The sequence below is a fragment of the Idiotropiscis lumnitzeri genome, chromosome 9 (genome assembly GCF_059441095.1).
Source record: "Idiotropiscis lumnitzeri isolate Australia: NSW breed Sydney's pygmy pipehorse chromosome 9, RoL_Ilum_1.0, whole genome shotgun sequence".
Taxonomy (NCBI): domain Eukaryota; kingdom Metazoa; phylum Chordata; class Actinopteri; order Syngnathiformes; family Syngnathidae; genus Idiotropiscis; species Idiotropiscis lumnitzeri.
Genome location: NC_142399.1, coordinates 11,156,146 through 11,183,899, shown reverse-complemented (window position 1 = coordinate 11,183,899; position 27,754 = coordinate 11,156,146). Strand labels below are relative to the sequence as shown.

Here is a 27,754-nt window from a genome sequence, read left to right as displayed (position 1 = left end):
CAGTTTTCAATTCAATAATTCAGTTTTTAATTCAAATATCCAGTCTTCAATTCAAATATTCAGTCTTCAATTCAAATATCCAGTCTTCAATTCAAATATTCAGTCTTCAATTCAAATATTCAGTTTCTAGTGGCACAAATATCAGCCCATAATGCACCTGCTTCACACCATCACTGCAGTTGGACTATACTACCCACAATGCATTGCGCAACGATACTTCTCCCTGTACTTTTAACCCCGGTTTAATTTAACTAAAATACGTAAATATTATCTATACACACACACACACACACGCACACAATCTACTGCAGCTGATTAGCGATTATGACGTCGCAGATAAAAGCCATTTCAGTTTGAACGTTGGTTCAAGGGCGTTGCAAGAATAATTCTATAAGAAAAAAACATTAATTCCTAATCATGTAAAATATTTAGTATCAGTTGGAATTATTATTATTATTAATGGAATGTGTGTTCTTTTTTCCCCTGTGGTCTTGACACGGTTCAGGTGCTTCGGTTTCGTCAAGGTGTTTCGCGAGCGAGGGTGCACCTGCTCGCTCCGGCCTGACTACACTACCCATGAGCCACCGCGCAGCCCGACTCTCTTCTCTCCCTCTCTCCTGTCTGCGCTGGCTGCACGTCCTCCCCTCACACAGTCGCCCTACCAGTCGGTTCGTCCGAGCCGCTTCTCCCTCCTTGCTCCTCTCGGTGTGTGTCTTGTCGCCTGGCAGGAGTCAACCCCCGCCGACCGAAAAAGAACGAAGGCGAAGAACAAGAAGACAGAACCAAAGACTCCCCCCCCCCCGTTCCTGCTCCTTGTCGAGTCTCCACCATTGGCTCCCATTCTTGCCAGTCAAGTCCCAGCCCGAGTTGTGAGCTGTTGTGTGGGGAGAAAAACAGCAGGCAGGCAGGCGGGGACGGAGGCAGCAACAGCTCGGAAACATCTGGCCGCCGCCGCCGCCGCTGCACGGTCCGTCTCCCCTTCTCCTGACTCGACAAGCCTGTTATGGAAAGCGACACAAAGTCGGCGTAAGGCGGAAACGGGGGAAAAGCCGTGGAGGATTCAGCCGGGGACGTCGGAGCGTGCTGCCTGTAAGTGGCGCTTGGTCGCTTGAGTGAGTGGAGAGGGGTTGAGGGAGCGAGTCAAAAGTAGCTTCCTTATCCCTAGCATGACAGTGTTATGTTAGCTCGCCCCCCTTTTTTAGCAGCTGTTGTCATAGCAGCGAGGCCTAAAGGAAGGGAGCAAGGAAGGAAGGAAAGTCCTATGGAGGACATAGCTTCAGTCCACACGCGAGCTTCCCTTCGACGCTCGCGTCCACTTTTAGCCGCTCGTAGCTAGCTTCTCTGCGAGCTCGGCGTGACTCCTTCAACACATGTATAGCTTCGCCATCGTCTTGAAACTATACACAGAAAGAACTTGTTCAAAACTCTTATGTGTCACCATTCCGTAGGTGGCAGCCGGTGTTGCAGGCGTTTCCCATTACTACTTTATTACACTGACTTTAAAGAGCCACCTGCAGTGTTAATTAAAGTGAATCGTTTTCATGTTCATAGTTGCAGGGGCTCTCAAACTTTTAAAGAAAAATTCCAAGAATCCTCTCATATAGGAATTACAGATTAAAAATATTTAAATCTATATTTTTTTCTCAGTTTGCGCCACTTGGCGCATTTAAACAATTATCCATCAATAGTTTCGAAATGTTGCACACCAAGTCATTCACTGATGATGACAGATGGCAGATTTACAGTCAGGACAGAGCTTTTACAAGATACAGACGATTAATGGGTCGAATGAGTTTGTTTTGTTGGCGTGATGGCCCCCTTATGTATGAGGTGTGTCAGAACACAATCTATATTTTTCAAACTTAAACTACTAAGTTTTAACCTTCAAAGCAATCCCCCTGGAGTCTAATGTACTTTCCTAGCCTTCTCCGACACGCCTTCATATACTCCTGAAGGGTTCTCCTGGAATATTCCACAGCTCCGTCATCACGACCAATTAGATGTAGTCCACATCTTCCAAACGAGTCGGCTTGATGATATAATTGAGGTTAGGGGAAAGAAAAAAAAAAAACAGAACCAGGTTAGGTGAGTGAGGAATTGTTCCAGCAGCTCAGTCAGGAACTGTCAGATGCTCAGTGCAGTGTGAGAAGGCATAGTTGTTATGAGGAAGCATCCGTATGTTTTCCTGCACGACTCTAACCTCTTCAAACACACTAAAAGAAGCAAGCGCTGAGTTCTTTATAGACAAGCATGTAGAACACCTGGCCTATATTGATGGGGAAAACTCGTAGATTGGGTTTGTGAATTAATTATATATTTTGTGGGACCAGTCCTGGAACTTTATTGACACACTCTGTACTGGCGATCACAACATGAGAAAAAAATATCGGTATATGCGTTTTAAATTAATTTATTTTCACAGAGACACCAAAATAATTTGGAAAAAAAATACATCACAGCCCAGATTCAAATTCATAACTTTCCAAGTGTGAGGCGGCCGTGCTAAGATCTCGTCGACTGTACTGCCGGGCCATGCGAAATGGCTCCTATGACCGATTAATCAGCTGATTAATTAAAAAAATATATAATTTATAAAATGAATTATTTTTTTGGTCCCTTAACGCTTACAATATAGATATGAATTGCTGGCAGAACATTTGACTGTTTTACAAAACTTTAATATTTTACTTTACAACAGAGACAAAAGTTGGCCAACTTTTTTTTTCTGTCATTTTCTCCATCTTAAGTTGTAATATGCTACTGTAAAAAAACCAACAAAAAAACATGTTTTTGTTCCAATTTCAAAAGCTAGTTAATATTGTCTGAATAAATCGATTGGTCCCAGAAATTAAACTTTTTCTGTTTAGTATTGAAAATGGTTTGTATCCTATATGTGTAATGCAATAGTTAATAATGTAGTTACTCGCGAGATATAAACAATATTTGGATTTCTCTCTTGTTTCTCACACTTTAGGATCACTAAACATGTCCTGGTTCAACATCACTGATATTCCTGAGAATGAAAACGTAACGAGAGTTCATCTTCTTAGAAATTCACACGCGCACTCTCACTAACGGCGTGTTGATGATGCAAAAAATTGTACTCATTAGACTCCTTAATGCGTGTTTGTTCTCTATTGTTCCCGCATATCGTAGCTTGTCCGAGCGAGGGGGTGAAGGGGGGACGGATGAATGAACGAGTGAATACAAGACGAGCGGCAGTGTCGCTGGAGCGTGAAAAAGTGGAAAACAATATCAGCTGCGTGCGTCTGTCAGTTGCAAATGTGCCTTTTGTCTCAGAGGGAGGCGAAAAGCTGCTCAAACAACTTGTGGGCCTTAATTTGGGAAGTTTTCCGTGCTTTCTCTTTGGGCAAATTAAAAAAAAAAAAAATCATACAACTAAATGCTGCTGCGGCTGCTGTTAGTCGCTCATGTCGTTTCCCAGCCAGAGAAAGAAAGGGGGTGGGGTGAGTAGAAGGGGGCGACAAAGTTGTTGGTTGAAATGAAAGAGGAGTCTGGTGGCAGGAGTGTAGAGGAGGCAGCATATGGCTGTAGAAAGAGCACAGCTGGAGGTAGCATCTCCATCTGAGGATGATGTCAGAGCAGCTGACAGGCTGCCATCCACCCACCACCCCCTCCCTCACTGCCCCCTCCCTCCCTGGCCCTTTATTGTGAAGCAGCCTGGGAGAGTTTTAGTGTGCGTGTGTGTGTGTGTGTGTCAGTTCGTAGCAGGAGGAGGAGGAGGAGGTGGTATCTGGTTCCCCCTCCAACATCGCCGGCACTTTGCATCTGTCCCTCACACTTTCAACAGCGAGCTGCTGCTGCTTCGTCTTTTTTTTTTTTTCCTGCTTCCTCCTCCTCGTGCGCGTTCACCGGCTCAACCGCTACCCACTCACAGACGAGGCGAGGGAAGGCAAGGACGGACGGACAAACGAGCGTGAGAGAGAGAGAGAGAGAGAGAACGAGGAAGCCACAGAGCTCCAGCTCCTCGGCCACACTGGACGTAAGCAAGTGGATGCGTACCGCTGCAGGTATCGTCTCCTATGACATGTGTGTGTGTGTGTGTGTGTGTGTGTGTGTGTTGTGTTTGTGTGTGCTAAGAGAGTTGGCCAACGGGGCTTTAGGAATGCTCAAGTACGGACGAGAGGGTAGGGTGTTTTAATTTCTTTCGCGTTCCTCAGCCATTGACTTCCAAGTCGAGATGGAGTAAAAGTGTTTGAAATGTGTCATTTCTTCATCATATTCGCTTCAAAGTTCACATTCAAGCATTTTAAATGTTCTTGTTTGGCAGTTGGTGTTACTGTTGTTGGAGTGTGGACGAGAAGCAAGATGATTAAACAAAAAAAAACTTTACGAGCGACTTCAACATTTTAGATGTTCTCATTTTGGCAGTTGGTCTTATTGTTACTCAAGTGTGGACGAGAAATTAAGACTGAGTTGACACATTTTTAATTTGTTTGTCCACTGACAGCCCCGAGCGTGGAGTAGAAGATGGATCGTTTTATTTCAGTAGTCAAATCCGCATTTTAAATGTTCTCGTCCGGGCTCTTGTTGTTTAGTATCGATCGCTGCACTGCAGCCCGAGTGGGGACTTGGAGCAGGATTATTTGATTTACCTTTGAGTTAGGACCGAGCCGACGCATTCTAAATTTTCTTGTTTGGCTGTTGTTCGAATACGGGCTAGAAAGCCATTGGTCAAGTGGAAATAGCGTTCCTCGTCAGTCACATTGGAAATGTTTTTACAGTTGAAAACGAAGCCATTATTTTGCTTCAGATAGTGTGGATGAGAAACACCCGGATTATTTTTATTTATTTTCTGGTTTTGTGAGCAAAAGGGAGTCAATTATTTGCTTGATCATCAGCACGGACTGTAAGTGAGGCTTTTATGATTGCTTCTTTAAATTCTGAACTCCCGAGGTGATTTTAAATGATGCGGGTTGTCATTTAATGTCGCTTGGAAGAAGCGTGCGAGTCTGAAATCTCAAAGGCAAGTTTATTCCGAGCAAGGCGACTTCAAAATGACTGGAAAGCGGCGGCCGGGTGCAAGCACAAGCACTCGAGAGCGCAGAGGATCCTAATTTAGAAGTTTCAGCTTTGCGCTGTCCGAATTGGCTAGACAGCTGTAATCGCACTCGCTGCTCGTCGTAATCTCTTTATCTGGCTAGCAGCTGCCATATGGCCCCCGTCAGCTGGATCAGATGTGGATAAGCCCCCCTTTGCTCACCCCCTCCCTCCCTGCCTGCCTGTCTTCCTCACTGTCCGTCCCGGACCCCCCCCGAGCCGGGCCGGGACCAGGACCGGGGCCGGGGCCGGTCCATGCCCGCGTCTTTATTTTTAGGCATCTTTAAGGATTAGGATTGATGCTGTGACGAGTGGGGCACTTACAGTGATTGTATTGTAAATCTTCTTCTTCGTCTTCTGGGCAGAGGAGGAGGAGGAGGAGGATGTGCAAAGGGTTTTCTCGTAAGACCACGTCTTGGGAGCGTGTGTAGAGGAGGGGCAACTTCACCCTTGTCCCCGTAAGCCCCCACCCCCATTACACACACCCTCCCCAGCCCCTCATTAAAAGTCGCACACACACCACACACACTCGTCCATTCTTGCCGAGGCTTCATTCAAATGAGGCCATTTAAGCGTTCGGGCTAACGAGCAGCGCCAGAAAAGCGAGCGAGCGGGCAGCATGTATTTTCTCAGGCGGGACAAAGCGACGTGGTTAACAGGTGGGTCTTTGTAAGATGGGGGGGGGTAAGAAGGGGGGCCATGGTTGAGTTTAGTCAAGCCGTGTGCGGAGGTGGCGGTTAGGTAGGTGTGTTTGTTGTGGAAAGGCAGTTAGCTAAAAGGGCCGTGGCGGGCCAGGCCAAAGTGGCTTCATAAAAATAACCAGCGTAGGAGCAGCGGCGGGCCACAGCACAGAAAAGACGAGGCAGCACAAATATTGCAGCATACTAGAAATGAAGGCGCACCTTACTTAGGAAGTATTTTAGTTGCAAAGAATGTTTCAAAAAGTAATTGCAGCATTGCAGTTAAATTGATGATTTTAGGAAAGTCCGTTTTAAAAGTAGCTCATTTCTGTTTTAAAAATCATTGATTTTTATGTAATGATCAAATTTGTGCGGTTGTGGTAAATTTTGAGTTTTGAAATATTCAATCAAGAATTATTTAACTCTGTGCGTAGCGACTCGATATAATTTGAATGTGACTTTTTTTATTGAATTTTGAATTTTCTGCGATGGTTGAATTTTTGGAGATGCACTGTGTGGCACTGGATGACGAGAGGACAATTAGATTGTTTTGTCAATGAAGACTTTTTCCACTATATTCAAATTAACTCACCGTGCACTATGTAGATGATGAGCATATTTTTTTTAAAATCCTTTTATCTTGAAACAACTGAGACATAAATGACATTTTCCACAAGATTCTCATTTATTGATTTGTTTGTGTCGGAGCGTCAAATAGACAAGAGCACAAATGGATTTTTTTCACTTTCTGAATTGAACACGCTGAAATGAATTCCATTTTCCAGCATACTCCAATTTATTGCGAAGCATTTTTTGTTTTTGGTGCTGAGTGTCGAATGGACAAGAGCAAAATATATATTTTTTTGTTTAAATAAATTAACCACCGAAAGAACCGTATTTTAATTTAATGTGTAGAACTCCTTGTATGTGGCCACCCGACTGCCAAATAGACAAGAATACTGTTTTATTTATTTATGTTTTGAATTAATCTACTGGAAGAAATTACGTTTTCTCTCATGGTAAAATTTTTGGGAGAATAACCTCTTTTATGGTGCCAAATACATGACATGGGCACAATTTAGAAAAAAACAGTAAAGATAACCCACTCATTTTTTTACATACTATTAAAACATTTGGGATAACGAGACTATGTGTATGTTTAACCCCTCGTTTAATTGTCCTCCTCAGACATGTCATGAAATCTAAATCAAATTTCATCAAAAAGCGTTTTCTTACCGTTTGTGCAGGTTATGAGGACAGCAGGATGGAGTTCCCCGACCACAGCCGACATTTGCTCCAGTGTCTGAGCGAGCAGCGGCACCAGGGCTTCCTGTGCGACTCGACGGTGCTGGTGGGTGAGGCGCAGTTCCGTGCGCACCGCGCCGTGCTGGCCTCGTGCAGCATGTACTTCCACCTCTTCTACAAGGATCAGCTGGACAAGCGCGACGTGGTGCACCTCAACAGCGACATCGTGACGGCGCCAGCCTTCTCGTTGCTGCTGGAGTTCATGTACGAGGGCAAGCTGCGCTTCCAGGACCTGCCCGTGGAGGATGTACTGGCCGCTGCGTCCTACCTGCATATGTATGACATCGTCAAGGTGTGCAAGAAACGGCTCAAACGCAAGGCCACGGCCACTGAGGCGGATAGCACGCGGCGCGAAGATGACGGCGCCGGCTCCAGCTGCTCCGATAAGGCTGACAGCCTCTCGGACGGCTCGGTGGGCCGGCCCGCCGCCGCCGCCGACCTGAGCGATGACGAGGATGAGGGCAAGACTGAGGCGGGGGCGCTTTGGTTGAGGATGCCCTCCGCTGAGAGGCCGGGAACGCCCGCTGTGGTAGCGCCCGCCAGCCCGTGCCACGGCGAAGCCGACGTCAAGCCTGCGTCACCTGCTGGGAGCCCGTCCAGCTCCACCGGATCCCTTTCGCAGAGGTCGCAGCGTTCCGCCGGCTCACAAGGACACCACAGCAGGTTGGCCAGCGACGACGCAGACTGCGTCCTGGACTTGTCCGTCAAACCGACGCCCGGCGTCAACCACCACACCAACTACTTCGGCGGCGGCTCCCCGCCGGACAGCCTCCAGAGCCCGCTTGCCGTGAGGGTGAAGGTTGAGAGGGGCGTGGTGTCGGACGAGGACGAGGACCTGGCGGGCGGGGATTACGAGATGGAGCACAGCGGCAAGGCGCCGGGGCACCGCGGCGTGGGAGGCCCGCTGTCGGTGCAGCGGCGCCTGGGACTGGAGGCGCACCTTTCGGCCCTGCGTGAGGCCTCGCTGGCGTCGGAGCTGGAGCGCGACGACAAGCCGACCGGCGACGACGTCCCGGCCGAGACGGCGGCGGGCGGCACGGACGGCGCCTTGCTGCCGTACGTGTCCAACATGTTGGCGGCGCCGCACACACAGATCTTCATGTGCCCGCTGTGCAACAAGGTGTTCCCCTCGCCGCACATCCTGCAGCTGCACCTGAGCTCGCACTTCCGTGAGCAGGAGGGCGTGCGTGCCAAGCCGGCTGGAGGCGACGTCAACGTACCCACGTGCACCATCTGCAGCAAGACCTTCTCCTGCATGTACACGCTGAAGCGCCACGAGCGCACGCACTCGGGCGAGAAGCCCTACACATGCGCCACCTGCGGCAAGAGCTTTCAGTACTCACACAACCTGAGCCGCCACGCCGTGGTGCACACCCGCGAGAAGCCACACGCCTGCAAATGGTGCGAGCGCCGCTTCACGCAGTCAGGAGACCTTTACCGGCACATCCGCAAGTTCCACTGCGAGCTGGTCAACTCGCTGTCGGTCAAGAGCGAGCCGCTGGCGCTGCCCAACGTCAGAGACTGGGCCATCGAGGACAGCTCGCAGGAACTCTGGAAGTAGACGCGCCTCCCGCCGCCACTGCGTCGTTGTCGCCTCTTAGGTGTCGCTTCCCAACCCTCGTTCGCCCACCTGCGCAGCGATGGAAAAATCTTAATGTGGCACAAAAAGTACAGTCAACAGAAAGGGATCAAGCCTTGCCGACAAGAATGAAAAACTGCAAGTAATTAGTAACGCCCTCCCTAAAAATGGTGCCGATGTTAATCAGGTCTATGGATGGTGAACCTCGTTAACTGCATTCGTGACCCGCCTGCACTAGATGAAAAGTTGCGAAACAGAGATCATAATTACTTAAAAAAAAAAAAAAGCCATAAACTTACCCTTCCACATGTTTTCAAGACATTTAGACACATTGCAAATGTTTTTGAACATGGAAATACAAACAGCGAATGATTTTATATTAGAAAAATCTCATGGCACACCACCAAACAAAAATGTCACAAAGCGTATATGCTATAGTAAAATAATCCACTTAATTTACTCACAAATTTACTGAAGTGTAACTTGTTGGACCTTCTTCAATCCGTCAAATGAATAACGATGTTGTGTTTAGCTTCTGCTTTTTAAAAGCCGCTCAGCAGAGCAAAAATTTCCACGTGGCGAAGACTCTCCGTAACAGCCCTGGCTAAACTCGGACCTTAAAACAATAGAGTATTTTGCCAACATACTACCGTGACACCAATTTGGACTTTCTTGCGAACCACAAATAGGCGGGGGTTCACTGCATGTAAACTTGCCTCTATTGTATTAAGTTAATCGTACCTAACGCCATCTAGTGGAAGAGCATTTAATTGTCCGGCCTGCCACAATACGTGGCTGGCTTAGATAGCTGAACCAAGATATGTGATTTGTTGTGAATAAATTCTCATTTTCGGCTGATTTGCGGCGGCGCGGCGGTTGGGAACGCGCTTTTGAAGAGCCTGTGGGCGTCCAAGTGAGTCTTGCACTTTAATAGCACATGAACACGTTACTACTGACTTCTGGGGGGGCTTCGGGGGTTCCTTGCATTCTCAATGTCGCCGAAGGTCTGGCCTTTCAACTTTTCGTTTCCGTCTCTCATCTCACCGCTCGACAGGCGATACACTCAACGGGTATCACCAAGCACACTCCGAAGACGCGTGTTTGTACGTGCGCGTGTATATTGATGATGAGATGTTCCACTGGCACGGCAGCGTCGTTAGTGTTGCTGGTGGCGTGTTCAGGGAGCGAAGGACAAAATGAAACGATGGCACTCATGCAATGCACAGCCTCCTTTTATTATTATTATTAATTTTCAATCAGTTTGAAGTATTTTCTAACATTGGACAAATGAATACTGATGAATAGTTTTTCTTTAATCTAGCTGGCAGTCCCTTTGTTAAGAAAAGTATTTAATTTAAGGTTGTAAAATTGTCTGCTACCGTTTAAATTCGTTTATGATAATTTAGATTTTTATTTTCCTTTTTTTTACCTGCTGTTGTTGCATGACGTCCATACTTGTATATTTTAAAATCTTTTTTTTGTTTTGTTTTGTTTCAGGACAATGTGAATTTGCTGTGTTACTGTACACATTGTTATTGATCAAATTTGACATTTTTTTTTTTTTTTTTTAACATTTTTTTGTGAATATACTACTACTACTCCAGGGTGAAGCGAAGCTGACTATGACTGGTGGGGAGGGGGAAGCTCTTGGGATTTTGTCCTAAAAGTTGGCAATTAGTTTGCGGGAAATGTTGCTGAAGCTTTTGAAGCCGGCGTCTGTGTGCACTGATCTCCGCTGTGTGTGTGCGCTTGCGTGTGTGTGTGTGCGAAACAGGCACCTTTTAAAAAACAAACAAACATGAAAATGTGTGCTGGAAATATGCCTTTTAACACCTCATTTGCAATTGAACATGTTTTTGTTATTTAGAAAAAATATGTTTGAAAAATGGCATGAAATTATCACAGGAAGTATTTCCGTCAGAGCGGATTTAAATTTTATGACTATTTTTATTTCAATTCAGGGGAGTGGAACTCGGTTTGGAATTTAAAAAGAATCGTCAAGCGTTTATACAATCCAAAAAAGGAGTTGCTAAACGCACCATATCCCTCAAGTGCGTGTGCTTGCGCGCGTGCGTGTATTTTCCGTGTACGTGCCCAACCCGCCCATCCATCCAACGATTCGCATCATCACTGCTGTTATTTATTTCAATGTTTTTTTTTCTCTGGTTGTACTTGACCGCCTTAAACTGCTGTAGTCCAGGCTGATTGTTCTTATGATTTTCTTTTGGAATTATTATTTTTAATTTAATTGTATTTGTAATTATTTATTTGTGAGTGTCAGGCTGTGAACTAACCACACTCCAACCTTTTTGCTGTGTCTACTTGAAAACAAGACGGGGTGCGGGTGGTTTTCTTTTTAATGTTTATTAAAAAATGTCTTAGTTTACGGGATGCTTCAAATGACTGAAGAAAAAAGAGGACAATCACCATCTGTGAGAGGAGGGGGGGTTAAAAACAAGCAGATTTTTTTTTTAATGTATTTGCTCCCCTGTTGAGATTAAATGTTTAAATTAGATTCTCTCCCTCCCCCCCGATTTATTTGAAATTGAGATTTAGTCATTTTTAGCTTTGACAATCATAGTTTGTTTTTCTCAAGGGGGAGTAAATTCGAATTGCGTTTAGTTTTTGTCATTTCCGGTGTGCTGTTGACGTTGACATTTTTCAATTGTGTGCAAAATGCAATAAATTATAAGATTCTTCACATTGAACTGCTCGTTCTTTTTTATTTTTTATTTTTTTTATTGCTTAGCGTGTTGGGGGTAACCAGCCACCCACTCTTGCATTCATTCTCTATAGCACGTATCCTGGAGCCAATCCCAGCTGACTTGAGAGCCGGGCGACACCCTGGACTGAAAAAAAAAATTACATCACAGTGCTGAAGGACTCAATTTGCAAATGTCACATGACCAAACTCAGGCAACAGGTGAGCCGTGATTGGTTATTACCTGTGCTACTGTGAATGTGTGTATTTTGCTCATTATTTAACTCATTCCACAAAAAACAATATTAATCAAAATACCGTATTTGGACCAGATGCATATATTTCCTTAAATTGTTCCTTGATTAATCATGAAATCATGAAAAATAATAAACTGATGTTATTTTTTTTAATACCCCCCCCAAAAAAACACTGTTTTCAAATGTCAAATGATCAAAATGGGTTCCAGTTTTCAAGTCATATGAACTTGCCATATTTGCCCTCATTAACGCGATTCTCATTGTTTGTTGACTCAACAGCGCCTCTTCTGATTGCAGGCAAGTAGTGCAGCTCCCTTCTCTACTCCATTAACTATAACTGCTGACACTTTTTTTTTTTTTTTTAAATCAGAGATGCAAGTAAACATTTGACATTTGTAGATTTTTTTGCACAGATTCTGAAACTGTCCTCGTATTTATTTTCATGCACATTGGGTTTTCATAATAATATATAATAATATAATAACAATAATAAATAATATAGTATTTAGCCATTTTTATGAATTAAGGGGTCAGCAACAGGTGGATTAAGGAAAAGTCACAAGCTATAAATAACACAATAAGGTAACATTCATATTGTGCAAGCTTTTTTAGGTCAAACTTAAAAACAAAACATTTAAATACTTAAAAAATACAGAACAAAAAAAAACAGCGACATGAACAATGAACTACCATCATTAAAGCCCAATTTGTCAAATGTTGTCTTCAGAAGGGTGAAGGTTTTGGCTCAACCTGCATGCTGTGTTTGAGGCATTCGACCCACACAGAAATTGTACAGCAGCTTGTTGCACACCCCCTCCTCCAGTACACACATGCACACACATGCACGTAGCTTGTAAAGCTTCTCAAGTAGTTTTGGAGCAAAGAAATGAGCTTTAGCTGTTCTTACAGATGCATTGAGAGCTGGGCAGCGATCATTAGGCCACAGATGGCCTCCTTGGTAAAGCCACCTCCCCCCCTCTCCCAGACCCCCAAGACACACACACACACACACACATACTCACGCCATAAGCTGCTAATCTCAATGTCTGATGAGCGCCTAATTTTGCTGCAAGGAACCTGAAAAGAAGCGCAAAGTTCACAATTTAAAAGTCCGATAAGCAGAACGGACGCTTGAGTGTTCGCAAGTGCTCTAACCTCGGCATTCACCTTTTGAGGTCACGAGGTCAGCCAAATGGTCACTACAAGACAGATCAAGACAATTCACCTTCTTTCACATAATACAACATCATGCACAATGTTCATTTCAGGGCAGAAATATGAAAAAAAACAGTAAAAAGACAACCATGAGAAGAAATTGTACAAATAAATCTAACCAAATTTCTGCCCAAAAAAAAGTAAAGCCACAAAAAGTTGCTATTCTAATTATTTTCATGTTTCATGGGGGGTGGCACAAAATTTTACGTTTTATTATTTCACTTTGACGTCAAAGCACATGTCAGTTCCACACAAAAAATATAACATATATAAAATATATAAATATATAAAAAACATAAATATTTCCTTGAATCACTTTTTAAGCACATTAAATAATAAATATCCATCAAAATAATATCACAAAATTTGATAATCGATCATTAATCCTTTTAAAATAAAATTAACATCATTGCTTCAGTTAAAAGTCCAAAAATTCTGTAAAAAATAAAAGAATTGGAAAATTACAAAATAAATAAAAGCCACCAAATACAGTATATCTGCTCATCACGCAATTTTGAGGCCTAAATGTCCCGTTGTCGATAAATTAATACAAAATAACAAAATTAAATAAAAGATCATTTTTGCCACAAAATATTTATCAGTTCATGACCCGGTTTTGGGCCCTGAATGACCAATATAGAAAAAAATGCATGAATACAATACAATTACATACGTCAATCAATATTCCACGCACACCCACACAAAAAAATATATATAATCCCACCAATTCGATATTTTATCATTTCTCCATTGGGAAAAAAGGACAAGTCCAGTACACATCAATGTTTTATGCACTTTTTGAGAGAACTGATCACTCCTTGTGCTCTTCTTTGAAGAGGAGAGCAAGTGAGTTATTGGAGGGTGCAGTAACATTTGGTAGAAAGTAGTCGTGCAATGTAACATACACACCTAAAAGAACCAGGCTCAAAAGTTTATAAGAATATTTGTTTAAATATTTTAATCTTCACATCAGCAGCTAGCTTTTCTCAGGGCTAAGTATTGGCGTTTTCAAAAGGTCGTAGAACAGACAATAGCGGCGCCATTTTGGTGCAACGTCATTAATTGCAGTGTTGCAGGCGAACATCTGCTTGCAAGCGACCGCTTGTTCACGCGTTCGCTCTCGAGGCGTGCAAGGTTGGTGGTGAATGTAGGTCATTAATTTGTTGCTGTCCTTTGTTTACTTAAAGGAAGAGGAGGTAGGGTGGGTTGGTCGGGAGGGGGACAAAGGGGCAGCTGCAGAAGCATTTGGTTGCGCCCAAGGCGGCGGCCCCGTTCAACATGTTGGGAGGCTCGACACCGAGCCCCGGCCGGCTCTTCCGTCCCGTTTGGGGGCCGCGGCAGTGCCGGGCGGGCCCCTCGCGTGAGGGACAGGGGCAGGGAGCCGCCTCTGCCAAGCTGCCACTGTACCAAGAAGGAGGGGGGGTTGGTCTTTTTGTCAAACGGGGGCGTTGACATAAAGACTATTGCGCCTCCTCCTGATGTTTTATTCTTCTCATTTAAGCCGATGATGAACAACATGACAGCCAGTAGGCACATTTGCTTACCAACGCTGACCATCATCGACCACACAATGAGTCAATCAACAACATAGAACATACAGCAAACATATATATATATATATATATATATATATATATGACGGCGACGTCTGATATTATGATTTTTAATTTTTAATATGTTTTCTACTTAATTCATATTCCAAAGATTATCCATATTTTATTTAAAACTATATATGGTATCTCTGGTGGGGCACTGCCTCAATTGCTCCGAATGTAAAACCAAGACAGAATTGATTCAAGCTTAATTTAAAAAAAAAAAAAAAAAAAAGTTTGGTATTTCTAGTAGGCTTTCCGTGCAAATCAAACAAAAATCATGCGGTGCAGGTTTGACTAAATGTACAGTAAGAAGCTGCACAAAAAGAGATAAAAACATCTTTTAGCTACCCACCCACTGGAGGGGTAAACCCTCTGGATGCTTTTCATGCGTGTGAGAGACTTATTGATTGTCTGAGGAAAAAAATAAATGGACACACTCCTGCCAGGCCTGGGCGAGCTAGACGGAAAATGGAGTGAGAGCAAGGCCTGCGATGTACGCGTCTGCGTTTGCGTGCGTGCGCGTGTGTGTGTGTGTGTGTGTGTGTGTGTTCCATGCTTGTCTGCATATTTAAAAGGAGGCCCTTTGTCAAAGCTCTCAGCACAGCAGGACAGAAGGCAAGCAACAAGCGTCCCTCTGCTTGTGCACAATACAGTGGCACTACACTGGCCAGGGGAGGGGGTCGTGATGTGTGGGAAGAAGGTGGTGACACTGGGGGATATTTGTGTGAGTGTGAGTGTATGTGTGAGGAGGGGGGGGGGTGTACGGTGTTCCAATCATCCCTCCAACTAGCCAGCCAGCCGCCTCACTTCACCCTCCTTCCTCGCTTTTTTTTTTTTTTTAAAGGACGGCGGGTGACAAAAGGCGACACAACTTGAATATTCGTGCATCTACATGTAGAAATATTACACCCCACTCCCCGACCCCCCCATTGGCCCCGCTTTCGCATGCAGTCGCACAAACACACACAAAACATCAAGTGTACTGTTGGCTGAACACCGTCCACTGTAGGATTTCCGCAAAACTATATTTCACAGAGCAAAGCATGTACGTTAGTCTCACGGTAATTAAAGTTAGCAAAAACAGACAAACGACACTAAAAAAAAAATTTGATTTTACTGTCCGGGAATATGAAAGAAAGAAGGTTGAAGAGTGGGTTGTGAATTGGTATTTTAAATCCGTATCTCACAAACGGGTTTTCTTGACGCCAGGAAATATTGAACAAGTTCAAAATTTCCTGGCGACAAGTAAAACTGTTTGCGACCGTTAAAACTGCTGGTGAACATCTTTGTGATCTCAACAAATTCACTTTTGAATGAATACCAAGCAGCAGTCATTGAGAGGAACATGATCTATAAGACCACCAGCGGACAGTTACGACGGAACGTTCGATAATACGTACATTAAAACTAACTGATAGCAAAATGAATTTTTACTTTTTATACGCAAGTACATCTCAAGCTCTACTTATTTAATTTTCCTTAAGTACAGGTTGTAAGAATGTAAAAACTTATTTGTCGTTGGTGACGCCCTGCACAGAAGCGGTGCAAGCAAACCATGACAAATGGAGAGCACTTTTTCCCCTCCTCCTCCTCATCATGATCTCCAGCCTGCCCCTCTGCCACCTTGTGCCAGCTGTGCGTGCCAGATAAGAGGTGCCAGCAGGGCGTGTTCGGGGTGGTGTTGGTCAAACGCTTGGCACCAGGAGGGAGACACATGTGCATCACTCAGAGTTTTATCGTGAAACGTCCAAGATGGACAAAGTTGAGTGTTGCGTGTTGTGCTGATGCCACAGAAGTTGGCAAGGTCAACTTTGAGGTTTTGACAGAAAATTGGGGTTTGTTTATTTAGGGCTAGGTGTCTACTCGCGTTGGGCAAGGCCATTCTGTGTCTCATATGAAACAATTTTAGCAGTACGGAAGCGTATTGCTGCCACACCAAAACAAAAAACAGAGGTTCAGGATCACATAATACGGTGAGGAATTTCACGTTTTTACGCAATAAATTTCATGTTATTAATGCAATGCTTTTTATGTTATAACGTCACGGTTTACTGTGGTAAATTCCACATTATAACTTGATAAATTTCACAATGTAATGTGATAAATTACATGTTTGAACGTGAAATCATGATAAATGTTATTGTTTCATGTGATGTCACGTTTTAATGTCATCAAGTCCACATTATAAATTCAGGTTACAACATGATGAATGTCTTGTTATAACGTGATAATTGTCAAAGATGATGACACTGTCAATGTCAAATTTTCATGTTAAAACTCCTAAATAAAAATTCTTTAAACCTTATATTATATATCATATTTTTTAAACACTTTGTCTTATTTTTATGCATTATAATGTTAGGTAGCTCGTAACTGTGAGTTGTAAGACACAAAAAAAAAGCCAAAAACACTGAACCTGAAACGTGAGGAACTGCTTTGTTTGGTTTTGCCGAAAGTGAAAATGATTCGATTTTGACCTAGTAACTTAGGTTAAAATGTGAACTTGATCACATCATTACGTGAAATCCTGTTATAAAGTGAAATTTAACACCCTCAAATAACATAGCACTAAACCTTTTCAGCATGTTGGTAATATACGTCAAAGCCGGACTACAGCTGACATTCAAACCCAGAATTTCTAATCTCTGAGTCAGAAATGTTAACCACTTCAACAAACATCCCACTTTATCTCAGATATCGCAGTCGTCAAAAGGCAATACAGGCGACATATTGACAACAATATGCCTGCTGCCGTGCCATCTATTTGTCTATTTATGACATGCCGGACTCAAAGGAAGGATGCGGTGTGACAAGATGCGTGTGTGTGTGTGCGCGCACACTCACTGAGCGATGCCAGCCTCTCAGTTCTGTCCAGGCACAACCCATCTGTCACATTCCTGCTTCCATCTCAGCAACCATCCGCTCACCTGCACCTCTTCCTGGGTCCACACCTAAATAAAAATAGGCGGTCACTCAAACTTGTGTGATAAAAATATTATTCAGAATCAGAAATTGAACAAGAAAAATAATCAATGTGGTGGCCCTGCCACAGGCTATATGTGGAGCCCCCCGGGCCCGGCCAATCCAATGTGGGCTGTGTAGGGACAGGGGTCCTGCCTAGGGCACTGGCACTGTGCTGTGTGTGTGTGTGTGCGTGCGTGCGTGTGTGTGGCATCAGGGGTGTAGCCCGCGGTGCACTGGCATGGCCGTACGTTGGATTATTGAAGGCAGCTTGGGACCATCTGTACAGTGCTACAGAAAAAGTAGGAGAGGAGGAACGGGTGGGATTGGAAAGGGGACACGACGCCATAGAACAGGGAAACAGGAAAAGGTCAGTTGTTCACTGACTGATGATAAACTGCAGCTGTTCAACATGAAGGTGCAACTGTAAAACTGCAGTTTGTTGCCTTTATGAACAAGGTGCACCTTCAAAAGTTGATGACAACTGCGTGTGTGCAACTATTGGTCGTATATAAAGTCAGGAAGAAGAAGAAGAAGGCAGACAAGCTGGCAAACAGTTGTGGTTGTAGCGCACGCGCACACACACACACACACACACACTCGCACACACAAGACAAGCTGTTGTTGCTTAACGACCGGGCTGCACCGAAGCACATCTGCACTCTGCATCATCATTAGTTCTCCCCGTCTCCGTCTCGCTCTCAGTGAACAATACAGAAAATCACCCCCCCATCAGCTACGGCCATATGGACGCCATCTATAGCCGTTTATGGCTGGCCCGCTCGCTGCGGCTGCTGGGCGAGCGGCGGTGAGGGGAAGAGCCATTGTCACCACAAATGTGGAGCCCACCGAGACACATTACTGTATATGACTATTACCAGTGACCATATTTACTCATTTGGGGCCGGGAGGTGTTTCATTTTTATCTGCGGATCGGTTTGTAGGAACATTATGTTGAGAGCTGCTGTTTTGGTTAGCAACATAGCTCAAACTGACTCAACAATAACTTTGACGGGCGACGGCTTGGGCGTTTTTTTTTTTTTTTATGCTTTGCGGTACGAGCCAGATGCCCTGTCGTGTGCACAAGAGAGCCACCGCCTCAGATGCACTTACAATCGTTTAATGAACAAAACAAGTAGTCAAAGGCGCTGATACACAATGAGACCGCTCACAAGAAGCAGCTGTAGCCCACTGCTCACAGCCAGACGCTCACACGCAGAATGACCCGTTTACTTGGACACTTTATTCAAGGGGGCTGTTTCTAAATTCCCAGCATTCTTGAACGCAACAGTTGCCACAAACCCGCAGCTGTCCCCGTCACACCTGGGACACTTTGCTCACAGGGTACATTCAAAACTGCTTGTCCACAGAAACGTTGGACCTAATAAAGTATCCAGTGACGGCCTGTTGCTTGATTGTAGTGTGTGCGTGCGCACGTGTGTGCACGTGTGATATTGCATCATCAGTAAGCCCTCTGAAGCGTCACCCACTTTGACAGTTGAAAATATTTCGGGGTTTGCTTACTTGCAATTGCTACCATCTAAATCCTCCATCCAAACAGACTGGGTGTGTGTGTGTGTTTGTGTGTGTGTGTGTTTGTGGATCCCAGATGGTAGGACAAGGTGCGCACCGCCACTCCTATTCGTCTGCAATATCCACCCAAAATTTTGGCATTCCTGTTTGTGTGGCCTTCTCTCTATCGCAGTCTTCCCTCCTGGACTTTGAACCCAGATGGCTGGCGGGGGTGTTTTTTTTTTTGTTTTTGTTTTTTTAAATGGGATCAGTGGTGGAATCCTTCACTGCTGTTGTAATTATCTTCCCACTCCTACCCTTCTTTTGTATCCACGTCGGGTTGCCGTGTTTCCTCATCTTTGCGTCGACTCGCCTAACTGGCTGTCTCTTTGCGACGGATCACTTGCAGGAAGCTCCCGGGAGAGTTGCAGAAAGGGGGGAAAAAACACGAGACGTTTTGTAGCGCGCCGGTGTCACCTTGAGATGAGCGTGTTTTGATAAGATAACATTTGCCTTGGTTGTGTTCAAACGTTAAGGACAGATGTAGTTGCGCTTCTGTCATATTGTCTTTACATCCGCAATTTGTCAAAAGTTAAACAAGTTGACCTTTTTTTTTTTATAACTCGACAAAGCAAGTTATGCTGCTTGCTGCTCGTAAGGAGAAGTCAGGTCATTTGAAATAATGTGTATTGGGATGTGCGGGGTATGCTGTCGGAATAGTCACGACAACGCATGGTATGATGTTTCTTGCTCTGATTTTTGTGTATTTCTCAACATGTCCCATTAACACTTAACTATAAGTGGGTTTCAAAGGTGATCATCATGTGACCAATTGTTTAGCGCCAAACCCCAACCGACTCACAACCTCTGGCCATACAGGTGTTCATTTCGACCAGTAGAATGTAAATACACACACACAAAGAAGATGTGTGTGAGTGTGCATCGGCTTGCAAAAGCGTGACCTCGGCGCTTCCCCCAAACAGAACAAGCACCTCCTGGGCAAATATTTAAAGTCAAAACAGGCCGGGCCATAAAAAGCTGAGAGGTGGTGGTGGTGTGGATACCTCTGTCAAGGAAAGGGTGATGGCTGGGGTGGGTGGGGGGATCGAAGGCAGCTGCCGAAACGAGTCTGAACGCCACTGACACCAGCACCTGTCCACACTAGCAACTGCCCAACTTTTGGGGAATGTAACAAACAGTTTAGTGTGTGATCTGAACAAGTTTAACTTGGAATGCTTTAAATTGCTTAAGAATTGTGGAATTAGGATGTAAATGTCGCTGCCGTCGGGCCAAACCATTGTACCTCCAAGATAATCACTTTTCAGGAAACCCCAAAAATGACTAGTTTGTTCGACCATTAGTGTTGCTTCGAAAAGAGATCAAGCCATTTTCAACATCACTGCTTTTGCAACGTGTATGTAAGTAAACATGACTCCACGACCGCTGGCTCCTTTCTTCTCATAACCAAAATTATTAAACTTGAATTAATCTCGCTAATAGTATTTTGGAAAAAGAGTCGCCATAGTGGTCATAAAAAGTCAGTAAATATAGGAAACAAATCGCTAAATTAGAGAGACAAGGTCTGCTTTTGTAAACTAGTTCCTCGCTGCTCCACGCACATCTGCTTACGACGATAAATATTCAATTCGGATTTGCTTCAGTTTCATCCTATTAAACAGATTTAAGTTGCACGACATTTAGTGGTGCACATGAGATCATTTGGTTTTTCTTCCTACTGTCACTTAAAAGTTTGAAATCCCCCTCATCTAGTGCGAAGAGCAAAAAGATACACTCGGACACACCTAAGTCAGCCCTTTTGTCGCCCGCCACACCCTCTTAGCTGGCTCACCCCCATCTGTTGTGTCCCAGGGGAGTGTGCGTGTGTAAGCATCTGTGTGTGTGTGTGCGCGCACGCGAGATGCATGCAGACTACGTTGGCTATGGCTGCCCATTGATCAACAGCTGCCGGGCTTCTCATGCTGAGCTGGACGGCTGCAAAGGCGACAGCAGCTGGGCCCTGAGGGCTGTGGATGAGGTGGTGGGGAGGGGGGCAAGGGGGTCCGAGCACAGGTTCTGAGGTCGGAGTGCGCAGGGTGGGAGAGTATTCAGTGAGTGGGGAGCCCAGCAAAAGGCCGAGAAGAGAAGAGAAGCTTGCTCAAAGCTGGCCGGTGAGCGTATTGGACCGCAGCCAGATGCAGCGAGGGATGGTTGCCAGGAAGCAATGAGGTTACATCAAGTTGCACTGATGAAGCAGCAAAAAGTGTTGATTGTTGGAGGAATAATCACAACAGTGCATGAAATGCAACTTAATGCCCGGGAATAGAAATCGGACCTTCAGGAAATAATCAATTGGGGGTCCTTTGAAGTACAATGCACTGGAATAGTCATGACAGTGCACACACAGTATGCTGACTGCAACATGATGGATTTGTCGCAGAAAACATTGGAATAGTCATAGAAGTGCATGCTATGCTGCTTGCGGCTAAGAATAGCAAAATTAACATAGGTTTAGTTGGCAGCAAAACACGGGCGAAGCCACGACATGGTATGCTCATTGTTGCTAGAAATGAGAATTTCTTGATAGTTCTGGTTGCTATGTTGGAATAGTTATGAGAGTATGATCTTGGCAGCTTTCGAAAAAGAGGTATATGTTTATTTGCGATATAATATGCTGCAATAGCTGCTTACAGCTACAAATGAGAAAATCAGGATAGATTATTTACTATTTATTTAATAGTCATGACAGTGTTGTTTGTTACTATCAATTTTGTGTCAGTAAAACACGATGACAGTGCATCGCATGCTGCTTTTGCCTGGCAAGATAAATACCAGTAATATAGATTTGTTGAAGTATAAACATGCTGCAATGGTAATGAGAATTCATCATATGCCGCTTGTTGCTGGGGGTTACTAGTTTTGCTTGGGGCAGCATTAGCCTAGCTTCCACACTACTATCTACGGGTACTTATATAGAATTAGCTCCCACCAGCATTAGCCTAACTTTTGGGCAGTGTCCGTATTTGTTTTTAGGCTACTATTGCTTGAATTAAAATTACAATGACGATATTAGCATTTGCTCATGGCAGTATTAGCCTAGCTTAGTTCACAGTCTACTGTTAATGGGTCCTTTCAGGCTACTTCTAGTACTGTATTAGCGCTTAGCCTCACAGCTATTTTTTCTGACTAGCATTTACGTTAACTCATTAGCAACATTAGTGTGGCGGTTTTTAAATGTTTTAACTAAAGTAGCACATGAAAAATACTTTCCAGGGAGTACATTGTCAATCTTCATAATAAAAAAGTACTTCGCTATTTTACACAGTTTGGATTATTAGTTCTGTGATTTTGATTTCCGTGAACCACACATTGAGAATCAAATGATGTGGAAAGAGAATGATTCCAAATATATTGTACGATCACACTAACTCCATATTAAGCAGTTCAGCAATTGAAGTCAATTTACTCAACCGTTAATAATTAAAAAGTCAACTCTTGGGGGAGGGGGGGTTTATACTTTTGATTTCTGATGGGGTAGTGCTTCCTTTTTCTTGCTTTGTTTGAAAAAAAAAAAAAGACCCCCCACAAAAAAGGGAATTCCTCACCTTTGAGTCAGGCGACGTTGCGAGAAGAAGATATTTATGTCAGGGGTCACGAAGGGAAGAGGAGCCGACAGCTGTGGAGGGTGTCGCTGCTCACACATCTGTTGTGTTTGCCTTGTGTGGCATGAAGGACGATGAGAGGGACGGACAGAGGGGGTCTGTGAAGAGGAGAAGAAAGGAGGCAGGTGAAGGAGGTAAAAGACAGAAAGTCAGAGTGGAGGGTTAGAAAAATAAAAATATATTTACGGCCGCGCATTCCACACAGGAGTCAGTCGGGGTCATCTGGGGTCAGCTGGGGAACACCAACACCACCGCTGGATGCCGATTACATGGTGCTGACCAATGCATACATCAGTAAGGTATCAATAGGGGAGTATATACTGCAAATATATAACTAATATTTGTTTAGATGAAAGAATTAAAAAAATATACTGATTATTATTACAACAGTAATAATATCATTTAACAAATGTAAAATATATTTAATGTAGAAAATTACCCTGTATTAATTACAAGTACATTACAAGACCTTTGTGACATGTAGCCTATTACTAATAAGCAAATAATGTTTTACTTGATAGATTTATTCATGTTATTTTTCTTTTGGGCACTTGGACATTTGGGGACATTTTCAAATTCATCATACAAAGTGAAATATCCGGTATGGCTATTTTAATTATATTTTTCTTAATTTTTAAAATGGAGTGCATGATTATAGAGCATGTAGCTGTAAAAAACATTCTAGGATCACATTGACTTGTTCTTGTTTAATATTTTATTTCTTTAGGATAGGAGTAAACCTTCAATAAGGGATTTTTCACATTATTAAGAAAATATTTAGGTTACATTTGTTTGTGATTCTTTTTAATATTGTGCACACTTAACATCTTTGATGTGGCATCTTCAGATGTTATTTTATAAAAACAAATATACTGATTCAAGGTCAAATTTCTCTTGCTGTATAGTCTTTGTAATCACAAATCACCTCATGTGAGGCTTGGTGGCCATTTCACATTTAAATTACCAAATGTGGTTGCGCACACTACTGAGATGATCACCTGCTAATTGTCATAAACCCCGTATGTTTGACAAGTCGTTAAAAACTCACAATTAAACCATGTAGCTCATGGACAAACAAAACATTTTTTTTTTCTCTTTTGGAGCACTTGAACATGGCTGAGTTCCAATTCCCCTCATCAATGGAGGCCTCTGTATATACACACACACCCGCACATCACCACAAAGTAAAGATCGTTCCATTCAAGAGGATATTTTAAGCGTCCGTTTTCTCTCAATCCACGAGTCAGCGTGAGCCCCTGAACGCCACACTGGACCAAAGGAGAAGAAAGGGCTCGTTTGCTTGTCCACGTAGGCAGCCTCCTCTTTGGGCGCACAATGCAGAGGCAGCCCGGTGGACAAAGAGGCCTCACTGAGGATTCAAATGAGGGCTGAGGAGGGATTGAATGACAGGGGGGCCTCGGGGGGGATGGTGACAGATGATGAGAAAACATGGAAAATTGGGCGAGGTGAGCTGTTGGCCTGCAACAAGAGTCAGTCACAAGAAAGGCTCCGGTGTGGGCCATTGTGTTGCGTTCACGTACAATATGTAAAAAAAGCAACTGGCGGCCTTACATCTGTGCTGTTTGTGTAGCATTCAGATGTAGTCAAATGTGGACAGGAAGGCCGGTGAGTGTATGCAAATGAGCAGCAGGTGAAGCTGTGGATCACAAAGTGAGCTGCACTACTTGAAAGACAACTTCAGATGTGCAAGGAGTTGTTCAAAGTCATATTTTTGAACGGTTTCGGAGAACACAAGAAATTTAAATCCGCTTATCTTGATTTAACCTTTCCGGATTATGTGGATGACTGGGAATGTACACATAGAAAGAAAGAACTAAATAATATGCTTTTTTTTTTTTTTTAATTTTAGCAAGCACATTTGTATTTTTTATGTTGTGACAGTAAGATAAAAATAACAGAAACACTATAAACAGTTCATCCAGAAACTATTTTGATTTTCATTTTTTTTTACAGCCTTACATCTAATTGGATTCACTATTTTTCCCCAATCAAAATTCAACACAAAACACTCATCAATACCAACAGGATTTTTTTGCTGCTGTTGTTGCTGAACTGTGATCTGCGAATGTCCGTGCACAGATTCTCCCCATCCAACCTAATGGAGGGGCTGCAAATGAGAATAGGCCAAAGTGCCCAGAGATGAGCTGTGCAAGCTTGTGTGGTATCATAAAACGTGCGCCAACAAAATATTGCGCAAAGACTGTGACCACTTGTGCACGTGATTCATTAATTTTCAAAATGTAAAATAAAACAAAAAAAAATTGTCATTATGGTGTTTTGCGTTTGATTTTGAGGGGGAAATGAACTTACTGTATCTTTTTTAACAAGGCTGTACATCATATATATAAACAGCAGATAATCTCCACTGAAGTAGACACCGCGGTCATTGAGTTTTTCTATCATTTGCAGTTCAATGGCGCCATCTGGTGTTCAAAATTAAACCCGGAATTTACCAGACCACATTTTGTCATTTGTGAGCGTCCATCAATTAGTCATAATTTTTTAATTGCTCACATAACATTTTAAGTAAAATTTAACAAAAATGGTACATACCATTAAAAGGCATCTTCAGGTGACTTGAGATCCTACAAAAAGAATAATTCAAAGAAGAAAACGTAATCATAAGTAAAGTACAAATGCATTTCCCCAGTCACAATTGAAAATAGGTCTCTGGTATGTTTATAGCATGTTTTGGGAATTATTTCGTCAAAATTCCCCAAGAATCAAGAATAAGACTTTTTTTTTTTTGTTCCAGCATTCCAACAGAGCAAAGCACCGATTTTTTTTCCCTTTATTTATTTATTGGTTTTGATAAAGCACGACAGACCATTCAATGTCAACTATCTCTTCGATAGAAAAAACATCTCATGCCAATAAAAAAAAAAAAACTGACAGATTTCAAATGTGCAGAGCAAAACATGTCCGACATCACCATTGACTTTGAGTTGTGACACGAGGAGGTGATGGAATGATTTGCAGAGGAATTTTACAAGTTGTACCGAAGAAAGGAAATATTTTTATGTCAGATAAAACGTAGCAGACAATCGGAAGCAATCTCCTTGTGCAATTGAGTATTTGTAAGAGAGTCAGAGAAGGAAATCGAAATTTGTTAGTGTCCACATCCTCTGCAGTTTCACTGGCCGATTCCAGGACCCAAATGGGTCAGGACATTTCCTGTAGTTACCATCATTAAATTTAATGCTGCATACTTTGATGTTACGTGGAAAATAAAGGGTCACAATTGCCATTCAATGTTGTCTCTCACCTCCACATCCCACCCGATTATTCCCGAGGGCAAAACAGAACCCAGCACAAAGTTCCTCCCCAACCTCTCTGGATTGTTTGGACGCTGCTGTCGTTCTTGACAACTCACGCTGGTCAGATCTTCAGATAGACGGAGTGTTGGAGCGGCCGCGTTCGGGTCCAGAATAACGGGACTGGAGGAGACCATCTCCTTCATTCGTGCCCACACGTTGAACTTGAGGTTGCCCAAATTTTTGGCTTCGTCCAGCAGAGCTCCTGGGAGCAGCTCGGGATTGTTGGGCAGCTTCTGGATTCTCATCACCGTGGTCTGGAAGTTCTTCATGAAGGAAACGGGCTCAGATGTCAGCTGCTTCTCTGTGCTTCTGATGGCGTCTGAGAGAAAGGCAATATCTCTGCTGAGAGCCTCAATCTTCTCCTTCATCCTCCGACTCTTCTTCTGCTCTTCCTTCCTCACATCAGACAACCTGGCTTCCTCCTCAACCTGCAGGAAGCGACGAAGCTCCTCATAATGCTTAATCTTGCTTTCAACCTGCTCACTCTGAACCTTGATGTACGTCGCTTGTTGGTTGCAGTTGTCTCTTATCTCATTAAAATCTTTCAGTCTTTCCTTTGCGCCCTGCAGGTCTTCCTCGAGTTTCTCTTTGTGATCTTCGACAACTTCAACAAGGGGGCGGAACGTGTGGCCAGCGTGTATTTTTGCATCTCTGCAGACGAGGCATATAAGCTCCTGGTGGTCCAAACAGAATAGTTTCAGTTTCTCCACGTGCAAGGCGCAACTCTCCTCAGCCTCCACATGAGGCTTGTGAAAAGGCCTCACACACATTCTTCAGGGCCAAGTTTAAAGGTAGATTCATTGAACTAAACTCAGTCCTACAGACTGGACACGTTTGGTTTCCTTTCACTTCCCACCACTGCTGCGCACATGCACGACAGAAATTGTGACTAGACGTAAGCATGACAGGATCTTTAAATATGTCCAAACAGAATGGACATTGGAGATTGTCCTCAACTGTTCCAGCCATGGTCGTTGCAAAGGCACCAATTCGGTCAACAAGATTCCAAGTTCACTCTCAGGAGAGCTGCAGAGCGTCCGCCTCGGTCACAAGTCAAATCCACAAGTGCACTTCTTTCTTTTGTTTTCTGATTTGACCTAGCAAAAATACGGTGGCCGAGAAAGATCACAATTGCAAAAGCCAAAACACAAATTTGAAATGCACGCTATTGCAAAATCCACAGCAGAAAGCAAAAGCAACAACACAACAACATTGAACCGCAGCGCTATTGCAAAAGCTACAACACAACAACAGTGCCGGGGGGGCAACGGAAGTGACTGAAACTCCCGCGGGATGGACAAAAACGCAAAGCCTTTGTACGTTTTTATTTTCCCGGCCGAACTGCTGAGTAGTGACTCAGGGAGCGGAGTGCACATGCCATCAAACGTTTCAATTTCCTGGCTCAACGGATACATGCTCTTGTCGATACTTTATCTAGCTTTTTGCTGACATCACTACCACAATCTAATGGTGGATAGCTAAATCGAAAAGTTGCTATTTTGCACTTAGTCAACTAGCAACTTTTCTTGCTTGACGAATTCACACAAGCAAATGTGTTTGTGTTTTCGGTTACTGGCCTGGTGGTTGCAGAGTTTGATTTATCCGCCTTTTTTTTCACGTGGTACAAAATCGTTTCGGAGCTCGGCAAGCATCCACGGTCTAGGACGCCATCTTGCCCATCCTGCAAATCACCGAAATATATTTTGCAATTAGCTAGTGATATCATCAAACACAAGTAACCCCCACTCCAACATCGACTACTCAGTCGGACCCCATCGTCACATCTGTGCTATCACTGCAGGTCTGCTCATCTCTTGGCTTTGACATATTAGTGCTTCTTTTCTTCCATCAAAGTGGTACAACAACTCTGGATCTTCATGCGACTTAGCTT

General features: G+C 43.7%; 1 protein-coding gene, 2 long non-coding RNA genes and 1 pseudogene across 8 annotated transcripts; 2 read left to right on the top strand and 2 right to left on the bottom strand.

Moving 5' to 3' along the window:
• Positions 1 to 633: 633 nt before the first annotated feature.
• Positions 634 to 9,127, top strand: zbtb18 (zinc finger and BTB domain containing 18). 5 transcript variants are annotated; one of them, XM_088305229.1, is made up of 2 exons: positions 634 to 1,089; positions 6,989 to 9,127. In XM_088305229.1, the coding sequence occupies exon 2, from the start codon at positions 7,006 to 7,008 to the stop codon at positions 8,605 to 8,607; it is 1,602 nt and encodes a 533-aa protein (XP_088161355.1). In that variant the 5' UTR covers positions 634 to 1,089; positions 6,989 to 7,005; the 3' UTR covers positions 8,608 to 9,127. The 5 variants fall into 5 exon arrangements, with proteins under 5 accessions (XP_088161355.1, XP_088161354.1, XP_088161353.1 ...); XM_088305228.1 differs by lacking the exon at positions 634 to 1,089 and adding an exon at positions 2,385 to 4,031; XM_088305227.1 differs by lacking the exon at positions 634 to 1,089 and adding an exon at positions 4,079 to 4,148.
• Positions 9,128 to 12,735: 3,608 nt separating this feature from the next.
• LOC148330225 (uncharacterized) lies at positions 12,736 to 22,807 on the bottom strand. The gene is made up of 4 exons (XR_015845155.1): positions 22,712 to 22,807; positions 22,469 to 22,623; positions 17,238 to 17,344; positions 12,736 to 12,782 (listed from the first exon to the last, which is right to left on the bottom strand). It is a non-coding gene; the product is annotated as an uncharacterized LOC148330225 (long non-coding RNA).
• LOC148330224 (uncharacterized) lies at positions 16,091 to 23,494 on the top strand. The gene is made up of 3 exons (XR_015845156.1): positions 16,091 to 16,366; positions 22,596 to 22,659; positions 22,731 to 23,494. It is a non-coding gene; the product is annotated as an uncharacterized LOC148330224 (long non-coding RNA).
• Positions 23,495 to 23,984: 490 nt separating this feature from the next.
• On the bottom strand, positions 23,985 to 26,928 carry LOC148330223 (E3 ubiquitin-protein ligase TRIM35-like; annotated as a pseudogene). Its single transcript, XR_015845154.1, has 3 exons — positions 25,812 to 26,928; positions 25,100 to 25,131; positions 23,985 to 24,004 (listed from the first exon to the last, which is right to left on the bottom strand). The product of XR_015845154.1 is annotated as an E3 ubiquitin-protein ligase TRIM35-like (transcript).
• Between the last annotated feature and the right edge of the window lie 826 nt (positions 26,929 to 27,754).

Excerpts from the sequence above, each read along its gene's own strand:
- zbtb18 (XM_088305226.1), top strand. The coding sequence starts at position 5,681 with ATGTATTTTCTCAGGCGGGACAAAGCGACGTGGTTAACAG. Across the intron at positions 5,721-6,988 it reads CAAAGCGACGTGGTTAACAG|GTTATGAGGACAGCAGGATG; the intron begins GTGGGTCTTTGT and ends CCGTTTGTGCAG.